The following is a 13,037-nucleotide window of genomic DNA, read 5'->3' as shown; positions in this document are numbered from 1 at the left end:
TTTTTAAGCACAGTTATTTTTTTGATAATGGGCCCGGTCAAGCAGAAGTAAACACCAAGGTCAAAAATTCAAGTTAATGCATCTGATATAAAAATGTATTGAACAGATACATATGTACTCTAGTTTATGAAACTGTTGACCTTTTTTCTGTACCATTTTTGGTTCTAAAGTTCCATATGTTTTAAACAGACCATGTATGAAACATGGAACAAAAATTATTTCCCAAATTTCAAAGACCTGAAAATCATGTAAATAAATGGATGTATTTCATCATATCTTGTGTTATTCCATCTTTGAACTGTTGATGAAGGGACATGATTTAAAAAAAAAAAAAAAGTATTTAAAATGATAAAAATGTTCTTGGAAGGACTGACATATTTTATAGAAATAGTTTCCTTTCATTTTGAAGTAATATTAAAGTATTCAGAAGAAAAAAGTTGACAAATTATGTAAAATCCTGCACCTTCTACTTGTTTGTACAATTTTCCCTCCGTTACTTTTCCCTCCGTTACCATGAACTTTCTTAATAAAAAATCTCATGAGTCAAAAAGTAAGAGGTTTTTCAACCTAATCTTGTACCATATGGTAGAAAACTATATGAAGCAAATATTCAAACCAGTTTGTTAAGGATATGTAAGTGAGAACCAAGAGTTATCACTGTTTGGATTTATTGCCCAAAAAGTGCTGCATATTTCATTCCCTCTGTTACCGACATGAGTTTTTTAATTTTTTGTCAACAACTTGAAAGAATCTCACAGGTTTAACTTGACCCTGTTGGAGTGTAACTCTTTCCTACATTCTGATACTTTACTTATTTCAATAGTTCCTCTAGTTTCTGAATAAGAGACATTTGAATGTCAAAAATCTGCCCCTGTTTCCCTCCGTTACCACTTGACTGGACCCAAATATGTATTTTTTTCATTTTGCCCACAACTCCACGGTGAAGGAACAAATAAATATTTTGGTAAAGGGACTTTTTTTTTTTCTTTGACCACTTTGGTCAGCTTCCCCACAAAGTCAGATTCTAGAAATTGAGAAATAGACAAACTGCACTGAAATTGGTTCTTTTTTTGAGTGAGATTCTCCAAAGGAAGAAGAATAAACGTGAACTTTACAAACTAGTGCCCTGCTCCTGTGTAAAGAAATACTGTTCGTACAACAAATGTGGCACTTTTGTTTACATTTCCAGTAAAAATCACTATACGCTACTGGAATTCATTAATTGGTTTTGCAAATAACATGCGATTTAGTGTTATTAATCCTCAACCGCTCTCTCCTCCTCATGAGCGAACCACAACTCACTTCAACCACACCTCTAATTTCCCAGAAGTCAATTCGTAGCAGCTTTTCCCATCGTCCCAGTTTGTCTCGGTGAACTCGACCCCACCCTCCCACCTCCTGTCTTGTTCGTCTTTAAGCCACAAGACTTCTACTGAACTTCTTCTTCGCACTATGTCGTTGTCGGCGTGACTCAGGAACTCACGCGATTCATATTTTCTATTTTTGCCCAGCCCTACTATTTTTTGATCGCTGTTGACCGATTTGGAATAAACTTTAAATTAAATATTGGAAATCGAGGTTGAAATCTGTTTGTTTTGTTTTTTTGTTTGACACAAAAACGGAATAATGAAACAACAAACTGTTTTCCGTTCTTTCAAAAATTCACAAGAACGAAAGGTACACGGACGTAGAATCAGCTGTATTTGATCTGAACTCGTCTGCCTCACGTCTGGAGACACACGTTTAAAAAAACTGATCAAAATCCTGCTTTAATTTCCTTTAGTGTCAATAATCAGCACATCGCCCTGGCGTCTCGTGCAGCCGCAGACTCTTTCGCGAGGAGGGGCTTCACCGGTGAAATGAGGACTTTGGACTTTGGTGGACGTCTCTTTCCGTTTTCAGTTTTTTTGTTGCATAAGTTTTGAAGTTTGAACACAATCGTTTCATGTCATCTGTCCTCGGGTCTGTGGTCCTCGTCGGGAGCGTCTCGAGGAGCGGGAGGTTTGGGAGACAACAGCGCCATCTCCAGGCCCAGGGCGGCGTCTTCTCGTAAGGACCCGCTGTCCGAGCCCTCGCCTCCGTCCGCCTCGCCCCCTCTTCTTTCCTCTCCTCCTCTTCGCTCCTCTTCCTCCTCCTCCTCTTCTCCGTTAGGCTCCTCCCCTCCGTCTCCTCTTGGCTCCTCCTCCTCTCCGCTTGGCCCCTCCCCTCTCTCATGTCAGTGGCGCACTTCGTTGGCGATCAGGCTGTCCTCGCCGGATTGGAAGTCCGCCTCGTTGATGCTGTTGATGGAGTTGTTGGCGTTGATGATGTCGTCGTCCTGCGAGGAGCCGCGGTCGTCCTCGCCGCTGCCCGAACCCGGCTCGTCCGAGCTCGGGTCCTGCAGGACCTGCGCGATGTAGGACTGCTGCTGCTGCGCCTGCCCCGGCTGGAAGAGGGGGAAAAGAGAGGAAGAGAGAGAGAGAGAAGAAGGGAGAGAGGAAGGAGGAAAGAGGAAAGAGGAGGGGAGAGATGAAAAGAGGAAGAGAGGAGAGAGAGAGAGAGAGGAGAGAGGAAGAGAGAGGAGAGAGGAGAAGAGAGAGGAAGAGAGAGAAGAGAGAAGAGAGAGAGAGAGGAGAGGAGAGAGGAAAGAGGAGAGAAGAGAGAGGAGAAGAGGAAGAGAGGAGAGGAGAGAAGAGAGAGAGAGAGAGAGGAGAGAGAGAGAGGAGAAGAGAGAGAGGAGAAGAGAGAGGAAGAGAGAGAGGAGAGAGAAGAGAGGAGAGAGGAGAGAGAGGAAGAGAGGAGAGGAGAGGAAGAGAGGAGAGAGAGGAGAGAGGAGAGAGAGAGGAAGAGAGAGAGAGAGAGAGGAAAGAGGAGAGAGAGAGAGGAGAGAGAAGAGAGAGAGGAGAGAGAGGGAAGAGAGAGGAGAGAGGAGAGAGAGAGAGGAGAAGAGGAAGAGAGGAGAGAGAGAGAGAGGAGAGAGGAGAGAGGAGAAGAGAGGAGAAGAGGAAGAGAGGAGAAGAGAGAGGAGAGAGAGAGAAGAGAGAGAGAGAGAGAGAGAAGAGAAGAGAGAGAGAGAGAGAGAGGAGAAGAGGAAGAGAGGAGAGGAGAGAAAGAGAGGAGAGAGGAGAGAGGAAGAGAGGAGAGAGAGAGGAAAGGAGAGAAGAGAGAGGAAGAGAGGAGAGGAGAGAGAGGAGAAGAGAGGAGAGATGAGAGGAAAGGAGAGGAGAAAGGAAAAGAGGAAGAGAGAGGAGAGAGAATAAAGAGATGAGTTAGAGACTGAGCATTTGTTTTATAACTGTATCATATCACAGTTTGCAAAATTCAATTGTAGACTGCAATTATTTAAGTAAAATTACTGCTTTCCCAATGCAAAGTACGTCTGTAGTCAACTAAAGAAACTCTTAAGACCGCCACACACTACAGGATTTTTCAGTCTTAAAAGATTTTACATGCGCGACAAAAAGCGCACACCACAGACACGAGGAGAACCTGATGAGACTTAAAATACACGATTTTATGTTTGGTGGTTACAGTCTGACACTGACACACACGAGGAGGCAGCGGCTTCGAAATCACACACCAAGACAAAAAGTCGGGTGACGCTTCCCTGAACTCCGGGTGCCTGTAAAGTGTGGCGGCCTTTCATCGACTAAAGACATGTCCTACCCATCAAGTAGTCAACTGTTTGGTCTGTTATTAATGTTCATATCTTTATTTAGGGACAAAATAGCTAAATAAAAGCACAAGCATCATGTAGAGTGGGTTAATACAACATTTTTAAGACCAAAATACGAAGTCTGACAGCAGCAGTTACGCAGAGAGGGCCCGCGGTTTTTCAATAAAAGGTGAGCTGGAGTCAGAGACAATGGAGCCAGAAGTGTGTCCATGTTCACAGTGGCTATGTGCATGTAAATACAGTCTGTGAGTAAGTGTTTATGGGGAGCAGAGTAGAGGAGTATATTTTTATTCCTGACCGGGGCCTTGGCGGTGGGGGAGGTGGTGCTTCGTGCTGGTCGTCCGTTCTCCACCGTCTCCACGTCGGCTTCTTTAGTGTCGATCTGAAATCACACAGAAACACTCACACACTGTCTGGAAACCGGACAGAACACAGGTGTCAAACATGCGGCCCGGGGGCCAGATCCGGCCCTCCAAGACCTTTAATCTGGCCCTCGGCTGATTTTCTACTAAAATATTTTAATTATATTTTCTATAAAAATCTTGTTAATTTTCTGCGGTGTTTATCACAGCAGCGTCTCCAGCGTCTCTGTACGTGGCCCCTCCCACCAGAGCAGCACAAATGAAGACTTGTCTCTTTCCAAACGCTCTTAAAGGACGATCGTTTTGACTGTTGACCGTGACACCCTCATCAGAAAAATGTCCAACATGAGAAAAGTGACATTGTGTTAAAATTGCATTTTTCTTAAAGTTTCAGGTTGTTCATAATATTATAATATTTTGTAAAAGAAAGAGTTCATCAATTAAAAAAATTTCTGTAATAGATTTGTGTTTCTCTGCACAAATATTTGAACTTATTGTTATTTTTGGGGTTTATATGTCATGAGTTTTCTGATCCGGACCTTTGGGATCAAAGTCGGTTGAATACGGCCCCCGGACCAAAATGAGTTTGACGCCCCTGGGATAGAACATAATCCTGTGTAACCAACAAAAGAATGAGTGAGTGTGTGGCAGTGTAATCTGATGTACTTTGCAGTATCCTGAGTGTGTACTTTGTACCACTGAAAAGCCTGGACTTCAGTGACACTGAAACCATCCTGTCGGGATTCAGAAAGACCCGAATAATTCTAACTGGAACTGATGCTGAGTCTGACGACAGCGACACAGAAGAGTTTGCGGCGCAACGTTTACCTCCGGAGGTCGAGGAGTTGTTCAGAAGTGACACCGAGGATGAAGAATTGAATGGATTTAGTGATTTGGAGTGAGATGGAGAGTTTGTTAAACTTGTTCTGTTCTGTTGTTTATGTTATAGTTTATCTGAAGAACTGTTCATATGTGACGTTAACAGTCTGTTGTTCTCTCTTCTATTGTTTTTACTAAAACTTTACACAGGAAATGTTGGTTCTTTGTCTCTGATTTTATAAAATAAATTCCCCTCGCTGGTGCAACTTATAGTCCGAAAAATATGGCAGTCTACCCAGTACACTGAGTACTCTGTAGTGTAGTGAGTATTAGGCCTGTCACATTATTGTTTTTAAAGTGTGATACTGATATATTGTTCAATTAAATAAACAATAAATAATAATATTTAAACTAATCTATCCCACTGACCCAAAAACCCAAGAGCAGAATTATACCAAAAATCATTCTAAATCTGTTAGAACAGGAGCTTCAATAAAAAAACAGCTGTTTAAGAGCATCTAAAGAAGTTAGTATGAAATTAGTTTGTGTACCTAATAACTATAACAAATCATAGAAGTTTAGAATTCAATTTCTACAGCTCATTGTAAAACAGAAAAACAACCAAACTTTCCCACTAGTGCAAAGAAAATGTTTCCACAATAAATACTGACTCCCAAAAAGTATTGTTCCATCCGTCATATACTGAATAAGTGAGTACATATATGCAGTATATTTTGTACTTGCAGTTGTGAGTACATGATATTTGTAGTATTTGTTGTACGTTGTAGTTGTGAGTACAGAGTATTTGCAGTATTTGTTGTACCTTGTAGTTGTGAGTACAGAGTATTTGCAGTATTTGTTGTACGTTGTAGTTGTGAGTACATAGTATGTGCAGTATTTGTTGTACCTTGTAGTTGTGAGTACATAGTATGTGCAGTATTTGTTACACCTTGTAGTTGTGAGTACAGAGTATTTGCAGTATTTGTTGTACCTTGTAGTTGTGAGTACATAGTATGTGCAGTATTTGTTGTACCTTGTAGTTGTGAGTACAGAGTATTTGCAGTATTTGTTGTACCTTGTAGTTGTGAGTAGAGCCCGACCGATATGGATTTTGTTGTGGCCGATATGAAACTGATATAATGGGAGTTGGCGCTGCCGATATAATCACCGATATATTTAGTGATGTAAAAATTCACTGTAAATCTTGAATTGTTTAAAAAACTTAGGTTTGGCTCTAGTGGATTCTAAACTGGGTTTATTTAGGCAACATTTATTGTTATTCTGACTATTTACATCATATTTACATACAGTAGTTTGGCCTAATGGCATTTTTGCATCACATTCTAGCTACTAGTGATGGGTATTCCAGTTTTTTTTGGGGGGAGAACCGGCTCTTTTGGCTCGGCTCACTAAAGCAGCTGGCTCTTTCGGCTCCCAAGCGACTCTTGAGATTGTTTTGTTGCAAGCAGGACTAAACCAGAACTGAACCAGGACTGAAAAAGGACTAAACCAGGACTAAAACAGATTTAAACCATGTGTGAAACAGGACTAAACCAGAACTTAACCAGGTCTGAGTGTCGGGACTCGGTCTCTCCTTCACTCGAGCCCAAGTTTAGTCCTGGTTTATTCATTTTATGTTGAACTACAGCCAAATATGCACTTTTTTAAAAAATCCTATGCACACGCAGATTTCTGAACGTTTCGTTTTCAGCCGCTGCTGCTGTCAAACTACAGGTCTACAAGCGGCTTGAAGAGAAAAAGTGAGAAAAAGAGAAAACACGGCTCCCAATAAAAAACATGCTCTCGTCGTTCACTACAAAGAGCCGGCTCTAAGAGCCGCTTCGATCGCGACCGACCCATAACTCCTAGCTAGAAAAAGAAACTACCGCTATTAGCCTTTAGCCGTAAAAACGTGCGCACCGCGGTAATTAATTATATGCATAAATGTGGATCATTCACACGTCTATTCACAGCTCTTTTTACATATCAATGCTGGTCCAGTAGCAAATGTACGGACAATACAGTCACTTTATAATAAGCCAATAGAAAACAGCCTGTTTATGTGCGGGAGCTACAGCAGCTAATCGCTAACAGATAACCCCTTCAAAGTCGACATATTTCCAACACTCACCGCTCACACAGGCTCCTCCTCACACATCACAAGTCTGCACTAATAAATGTCCTTTTAATCCAGACTCAAACCGATTGTCCATAAAAGAATATAATCTCAGTGTTGCGCACCACTGCAGGTGTAAACAAACACACACGAGTGAAGTGACGTCACTCTGGGGGTGTGTTCAGGGACAGTACAGACACAAATTACACCGCAAATAAATACTGATGCGGAGCCACATATTAGGACATCGATCTGTCTATAAATTGGATTAAATTAACATAATGTAGAGAGTCTAAGCTTTATAAGGAGGTATAACATGCCCACGTGAAATATCGGCCCATATCAGCAAGCATATCGGCCGATAGCCGATATGTCTCCAGGTGCCCATATTGGCCGATAATATCAGCCAGCCGATATATCGGTCGGGCTCTAGTTGTGAGTACAGAGTATTTGCAGTATTTGTTGTACCTTGTAGTTGTGAGTACATAGTATTTGCAGTATTTGTTGTACCTTGTAGTTGTGAGTACATAGTATGTGCAGTATTTGTTGTACGCTTGTAGTTGTGAGTACAGAGTATTTGCAGTATTCGTTGTACCTTGTAGTTGTGAGTGTAGAAAAGGCCCCCTTGTGGCCACAGACTTTGACACTCTCTCTCTCCTCCCTTGCCGTGCACCTCGCTTCACCTGGACTCTCGTCCAATCAGAAGATGCCTTGGACTCTTCAGCCTGCAGCTAGTTGTTAGTTGAAAAGTTCGATGCAAGCAGCAGTGTTTAGTGGCGCTGTTATTACCTGCTTGTTTTTTGTATTTGCTGTCCTCTGATTGTGTGAAGTGTGTGCGTTCTATGCAAGTAAGTGAATGTGTGTCAATGAGAGTGAGTTTTATATCATTTGTTCTTATTACACTTTGTTGTTAGCTTGGGCCTACTTTTCCTTTAGCCTTGTTCGTTATTATACGTATAATGTTGTGTTTTACCTTGCCGTGTTTAGTTGATTTCCATTTACCGATACCGAGTATTCGTATTCTGTCGCTAATTTCGTAGTTATGTAACCCATGCACGGCGTGGTTCTTAATTGGTTGTAGGCTCGAGGCAAGCCTTGTCACGCGCTCGCTAGGCAGGCCTCGAGCAGGTATTGTATTTACCTTCGTGGCCACCAGAGGGAGCCATGCCTGTTATCTATTTTTGCGACCACCAGATGGAGCTCTTGTATTTTCAGTAGTATTCGTTTTCTGCCTTTCTGGTGAAACTGACAGTGCCATATATATGTATATATAGTGATATATGTCAGTTTGACCATGTTTATTAGGGTTTTCAGTTGTTACATGTTATTTGTATAGTTTTTTTAAGGTTCATATTGTATACATTTACATTATTCATTATTGTTTGTATTTCTTGTCTTTTCAGAACCACACACACACATACCCATACAGACAGCCTCCAATAAACATCCTCCAATCAAGTCAAGCATCAAAGTGATTCTTACCGATCACCTGCTGTGGGTTCCCACTTAGCTATCCAGTACATTAATTCGATTAGGAAGCACATCCTTCCTCACAGTGAGTACAGAGTATTTGCAGTATTTGTTGTACGTTGTAGTTGTGAGTACAGAGTATTTGCAGTATTTGTTGTACCTTGTAGTTGTGAGTACAGAGTATTTGCAGTATTTGTTGTACCTTGTAGTTGTGAGTACAGAGTATTTGCAGTATTTGTTGTACCTTGTAGTTGTGAGTACAGAGTATTTGCAGTATTTGTTGTACCTTGTAGTTGTGAGCGCTGAGGTACTTGAAGTGACCGAAGCAAACGTGGGACAGACACACGACGATGGTGATGACCAGAACCACCAACGTGAACATCGAGGTCGGGGTTTCAAAACCTGAGACCAAACACGAGAGTTAGACCTGGTTTAGTCCTGGTTTAGTCCTGGTTTAGACCTGGTTTAGACCTGGTTTAGACCTGGTTTAGACCTGGTTTAGACCTGGTTTAGACCTGGTCTCGTCCTAGTTTTGTCCTGTTTAAGGTCCTGGTTTACTCCTGTTTTAATCTTTGATTTAGTCCTGGTTTAGTCCTGGTTCGGTCATGGTTTAGTCCTGGTTTAGTTCCTGTTTTAAAGCTTGTTTTGTCCTGGTTCAGATCTGATTCAGTCCTGGTTTAGTCCTAGTTTAGTCCTGTTTTATATCTGAACTAGTCTTTGTTCAGTCCTGGATCAGTCCTAGTTTTAATCCTCGTTTGCTTGAGATTTAGTCATGGTTTAGTCCTGGTTTAGTCCTGATTTAGCTCTAGTTTGCTTAAGGATTAGTCCTGGTTTAGTCCTGGTTTAGTCCTGGTTTAGTCCTGGTTTAGTCCTGGTTTAGTCCTGGTTTAGTCCTGATTTAGCCCTAGTATGCTTGAGGTTTAGTTCTGGTTTAGTTCCTGTTTTATGTCTGGTTTAGTCCTGGTTTGGTCCTGATTTGGTACTGGTTCGGTCCTGGTCTAGTCCTAGTTTTGTCCTGTTTTAGATCTAGTTTAATGCTGGTTTAGTCCTGATTTAGTTCTGGTTTACACCTAGTTTAGTCCTGGTTTAGTCCTAGTTCAGTCCTGGTTTAGTTCTGGTTCAGTCCAGCTTTAGTCCTGGTTTAGTCCTGGTTTAGTCTTGGTTTAGTCCTGGTTCAGTCCAGCTTTAGTCCCGCTCTAGTCTCACTCTAGTCCTGGTTTAGTCTTGGTTTAGTCCTGGTTTAGTCCTGGTTTAGTCCTGGTTTAGTCCTGGTTTAGTCTTGGTTTAGTCCTGGTTTAGTCCTGGTTTAGTCTTGGTTTAGTCCTGGTTCAGTCCAGCTTTAGTCCCGCTCTAGTCTCACTCTAGTCCTGGTTTAGTCTTGTTTAGTCCTGGTTTAGTCCTGGTTTAGTCTTGGTTTAGTCTGGTTTAGTCCTGGTTCAGTCCAGCTTTAGTCCCGCTCTAGTCTCACTCTAGTCCTGGTTTAGTCCTGGTTTAGTCCTGGTTTAGTCCTGGTTTAGTCTTGGTTTAGTCCTGGTTTATTTCTGCAGATATAATATGTTTTGTATGAGTTTTTTGTGTATTTTTTTCAGTCTTCTCCCTGCTGTTTTGACCGTGATTTGACAGGACCGCACCTGTCCTGACGGTGGAGAAGAAGAGCAGCCAGAAGAGGCAGAGGATGGGCGCGGCCACCACCTGCGTCACCGCCCCCGAGTGAATCTTCTTATCCAACTTGGACGGCAGGTACGCGTAGTACATGTTATACCTGTCCACCAGGTGCTTCAGCAGCATGTACATCAGACCTGAAGAAGACGAGGAGAGAGGAAGAAGAAGAAGAAGAGAGGAAGAGGGTTAGAGGAGGAAACATGTACATCAGACCTGAAGAAGACGAGGAGAGAGGAAAGAAGAAGAAGAGAGGAAGAAGAGGGTTAGAGGAGGAGGAAGAGGAAGAGAGAGGAGGAAGAGAGGAGGGTTAGAGGAGGAGGAAGAGAGACGAGGAAGGAGGAAGGAGGAAGAGGAAGAGAGGAGGAGAGGAGAGGAAGAGAGGAGGGTTAGAGGAGGAGGAAGAGGAAGAGAGGAGGGGTTAGAGGAGGAGGAGGAGAGAAGAGGAAGAGGAGGAGGAAGAGAGGAGGGTTAGAGGAGGAAGAGGAGGCAGCAGCATGTACATCAGACCTGACGAAGAGGAGGAGGAGGAAGAGGAGGAGAAAGAGGAGAGGATCAAAGGAACAGAGGAATAGAGGAGCATGAGAGGGTCAGAAGAGGAAGAGAAGAGGAGGATGTGAGGTTCAGAAGAGGAAGGGGAGGAAGAGGAAGAGGAGGAGAGGAGGAGAGAGGAGGTTAGAGGAGGAGAGGAGGAGAGAAGAGGAGGAGAAGAGAGGAGGAGAGGAGAGGAGGAAGAGGAAGACGAGGCAGCAGCATGTACATCAGACCTGACGAAGAGGAGGAGGAGAAAGAGGAGAGGATCAAAGGAACAGAGGAATAGAGGAGCATGAGAGGGTCAGAGGAGGAAGAGGAGGAGAGAGGCTCAGAAGAGGAGGAGAAGAGGAGGGATGTAAGGGTCAGAAGAGGAAGAGAGAAGGAGAGAAGAAAGAGGAGAGCAGAGGAGGAGAGAAGAAGAGAAGAGAACAGAAGAGAGGAGAGAAGAAAGAGAATGAGAGGAGGAAAGGGTCAGAAAAGGAGAAGAGTAGAGGAGGAAGAGGAGGAGGTCAGAGGAGTAGCGAAGGAAGAGGGTCAGAGCAGAGAAGGAGAGGAGGGACAGAAGGAGAGGAGAGAAGGACGGGGCAGAGGAGGAGCAGAGAATGTAGAAGAGAGGATCAGAGGAGGAAGAGGAGGAGGAAGAGGAGGAGGAGGAGCAAGAGGAGGAAGAAGAGAGGAGCAGAGAGGAGCAGAGGAGTGACACTGACCGAAGGGCACGATGATGGGGCAGGTGATGCTGTAGGCCATGACCACAGTGAAGACGTTCATCATCCAGGCGTACGCCGCCCCGAACTGGAACTCATACGCCTGATGCTGAAGAAGAAACACACACACACGAGTCAGAACACACAACTACACACACACGAGTCAGAACACACAACTACACACACACGAGTCAGAACGCACAACTACACACACACACGAGTCAGAACACACAACTACACACACACGAGTCAGAACACACACACACACACACGAGTCAGAACACACAACTACACACACACGAGTCAGAACACACAACTACACACACACACGAGTCAGAACACACAACTACACACACACGAGTCAGAACACACAACTACACACGGACTACAGTCCCCCTCATATTAATTGTGTTTTCCATAAATATTTGTGTCGTATCTTTCAATTTTGGAATATGAAAGAGGATCCCATTGTCCATCCCTGAGTCAAATTTCATGGGGTTTGGTCAATAATTAACCCAGATATTGAGAAACAAAATTTTTGGCCCCATTTACCACAATGTTAACTAAAATTTCAAAGTGATCCAGAATCCAGGATTTCTTCCGGATCAGCCCCAAAATGAAATCAGTTCTTCCTTTTCACATTTCCAACAAATCCTGAAAATTTCATCAAAATCGGTCCATAACTTTTTGAGTTATGTTGCTAACAGACAAACAAACAAACAAACAAACAAACAAACAAACAAACAAACAAACAAACAAACAAACAAACAAACAAACAAACAAACAGACAAACAAACAAACAAACAAACAAACAAACAAACAGACAAACAGACAAACAGACAAACAGACAAACAGACAAACAAACAAACAAACAGACAAACGCCGGCAAAATTACCTCCTTGGCAGAGGTAATTTTCAGGATTTGTTGGAAATGTGAAAAGGAAGAAGTGATTTCATTTTGGGGCTGATCCGGAAGAAATCCTGGATTCTGGATCACTTTGAAATTTTAGTTAACATTGTGGTAAATGGGGCCAAAAATTTTGTTTCTCAATATCTCGGTTAATTATTGACCAAACCCCATGAAATTTGACTCAGGGATGGACAATGGGATCCTCTTTCATATTCCAAAGGCTGATCCAGATCTGATCCAGAAGACTGATTTTATCACAATGTATATAAAAAATGGGGGTAGTCCTTGGCGGAGGTCTGCGCTCTCTGACTGCTTTTCTAGTTTTAAAAGCCTTGACCTGAACATATAAAAGTATTTTCAAAATTAACACACAAACACACAAAAAAAAAACTTTTAAATACTTTTAAATAAAGTCCCCAAAAGCATATTTCATCAGTGTCATTCAGTATCACAAAGTTAAATCTGTTCTCATGTGAACAGTCGACACTGAAGCTTTTGTTTCTCTTTGATGAAGTATAAACCAGTTTAGAATGAAAATCTATGAAAAATGTCATTTGGTGAAATGGAATTGATCAATTTCGTGAAACAGACCTGTGCCTGTTGTAGGTAACGTAAAGCATTTAACTCAAAAATATAAAAATATTTTTTATCACCCAGCCCCAGTGTTTGTGTTTTTGTTCCTCACTCGTTTGACGTTGCGGCGGTCGGCGGCGGATCGGGCCAGAGACAGACGGATCATGTACATCATCAGACCCGGGATCCTCAGCAGGTCCATGGCGTTTCCGATGAACGCAGAGGCGATCACGTA

General features: G+C 42.6%; 1 protein-coding gene across 3 annotated transcripts in view; it reads right to left on the bottom strand.

The window, feature by feature from the left end:
• Positions 1 to 640: 640 nt before the first annotated feature.
• The window catches only part of LOC110162537 (CSC1-like protein 2), a 64,547-nt gene continuing 52,150 nt past the window's right edge, over positions 641 to 13,037 (bottom strand). For 2 of the 3 annotated variants that reach the window (XM_055158162.1, XM_055158163.1), the window contains 6 exons: positions 12,915 to 13,037; positions 11,323 to 11,428; positions 10,054 to 10,221; positions 8,709 to 8,824; positions 3,954 to 4,037; positions 641 to 2,425 (listed from right to left, as the gene is read on the bottom strand). The exon at positions 12,915 to 13,037 is cut by the window's right edge and continues 40 nt beyond it. In XM_055158162.1, coding sequence (XP_055014137.1) covers positions 2,216 to 2,425; positions 3,954 to 4,037; positions 8,709 to 8,824; positions 10,054 to 10,221; positions 11,323 to 11,428; positions 12,915 to 13,037 — 807 coding nt within the window. In that variant the 3' untranslated portion in view covers positions 641 to 2,215. Of the gene's footprint in view, positions 2,426 to 3,953; positions 4,038 to 8,708; positions 8,825 to 10,053; positions 10,298 to 11,322; positions 11,429 to 12,914 lie in introns of those variants that run through there. The other variant, XR_008632828.1, reaches the window with a different exon arrangement.

Source organism: Boleophthalmus pectinirostris, unplaced genomic scaffold (genome assembly GCF_026225935.1).
Source record: "Boleophthalmus pectinirostris isolate CB_2022bp ecotype Guang Dong unplaced genomic scaffold, ASM2622593v1 HiC_scaffold_22, whole genome shotgun sequence".
In the NCBI taxonomy this organism is placed as follows: domain Eukaryota; kingdom Metazoa; phylum Chordata; class Actinopteri; order Gobiiformes; family Gobiidae; genus Boleophthalmus; species Boleophthalmus pectinirostris.
Note: the sequence above shows the minus strand (reverse complement) of the source record. Positions and strands in the feature narration are given on the sequence as shown.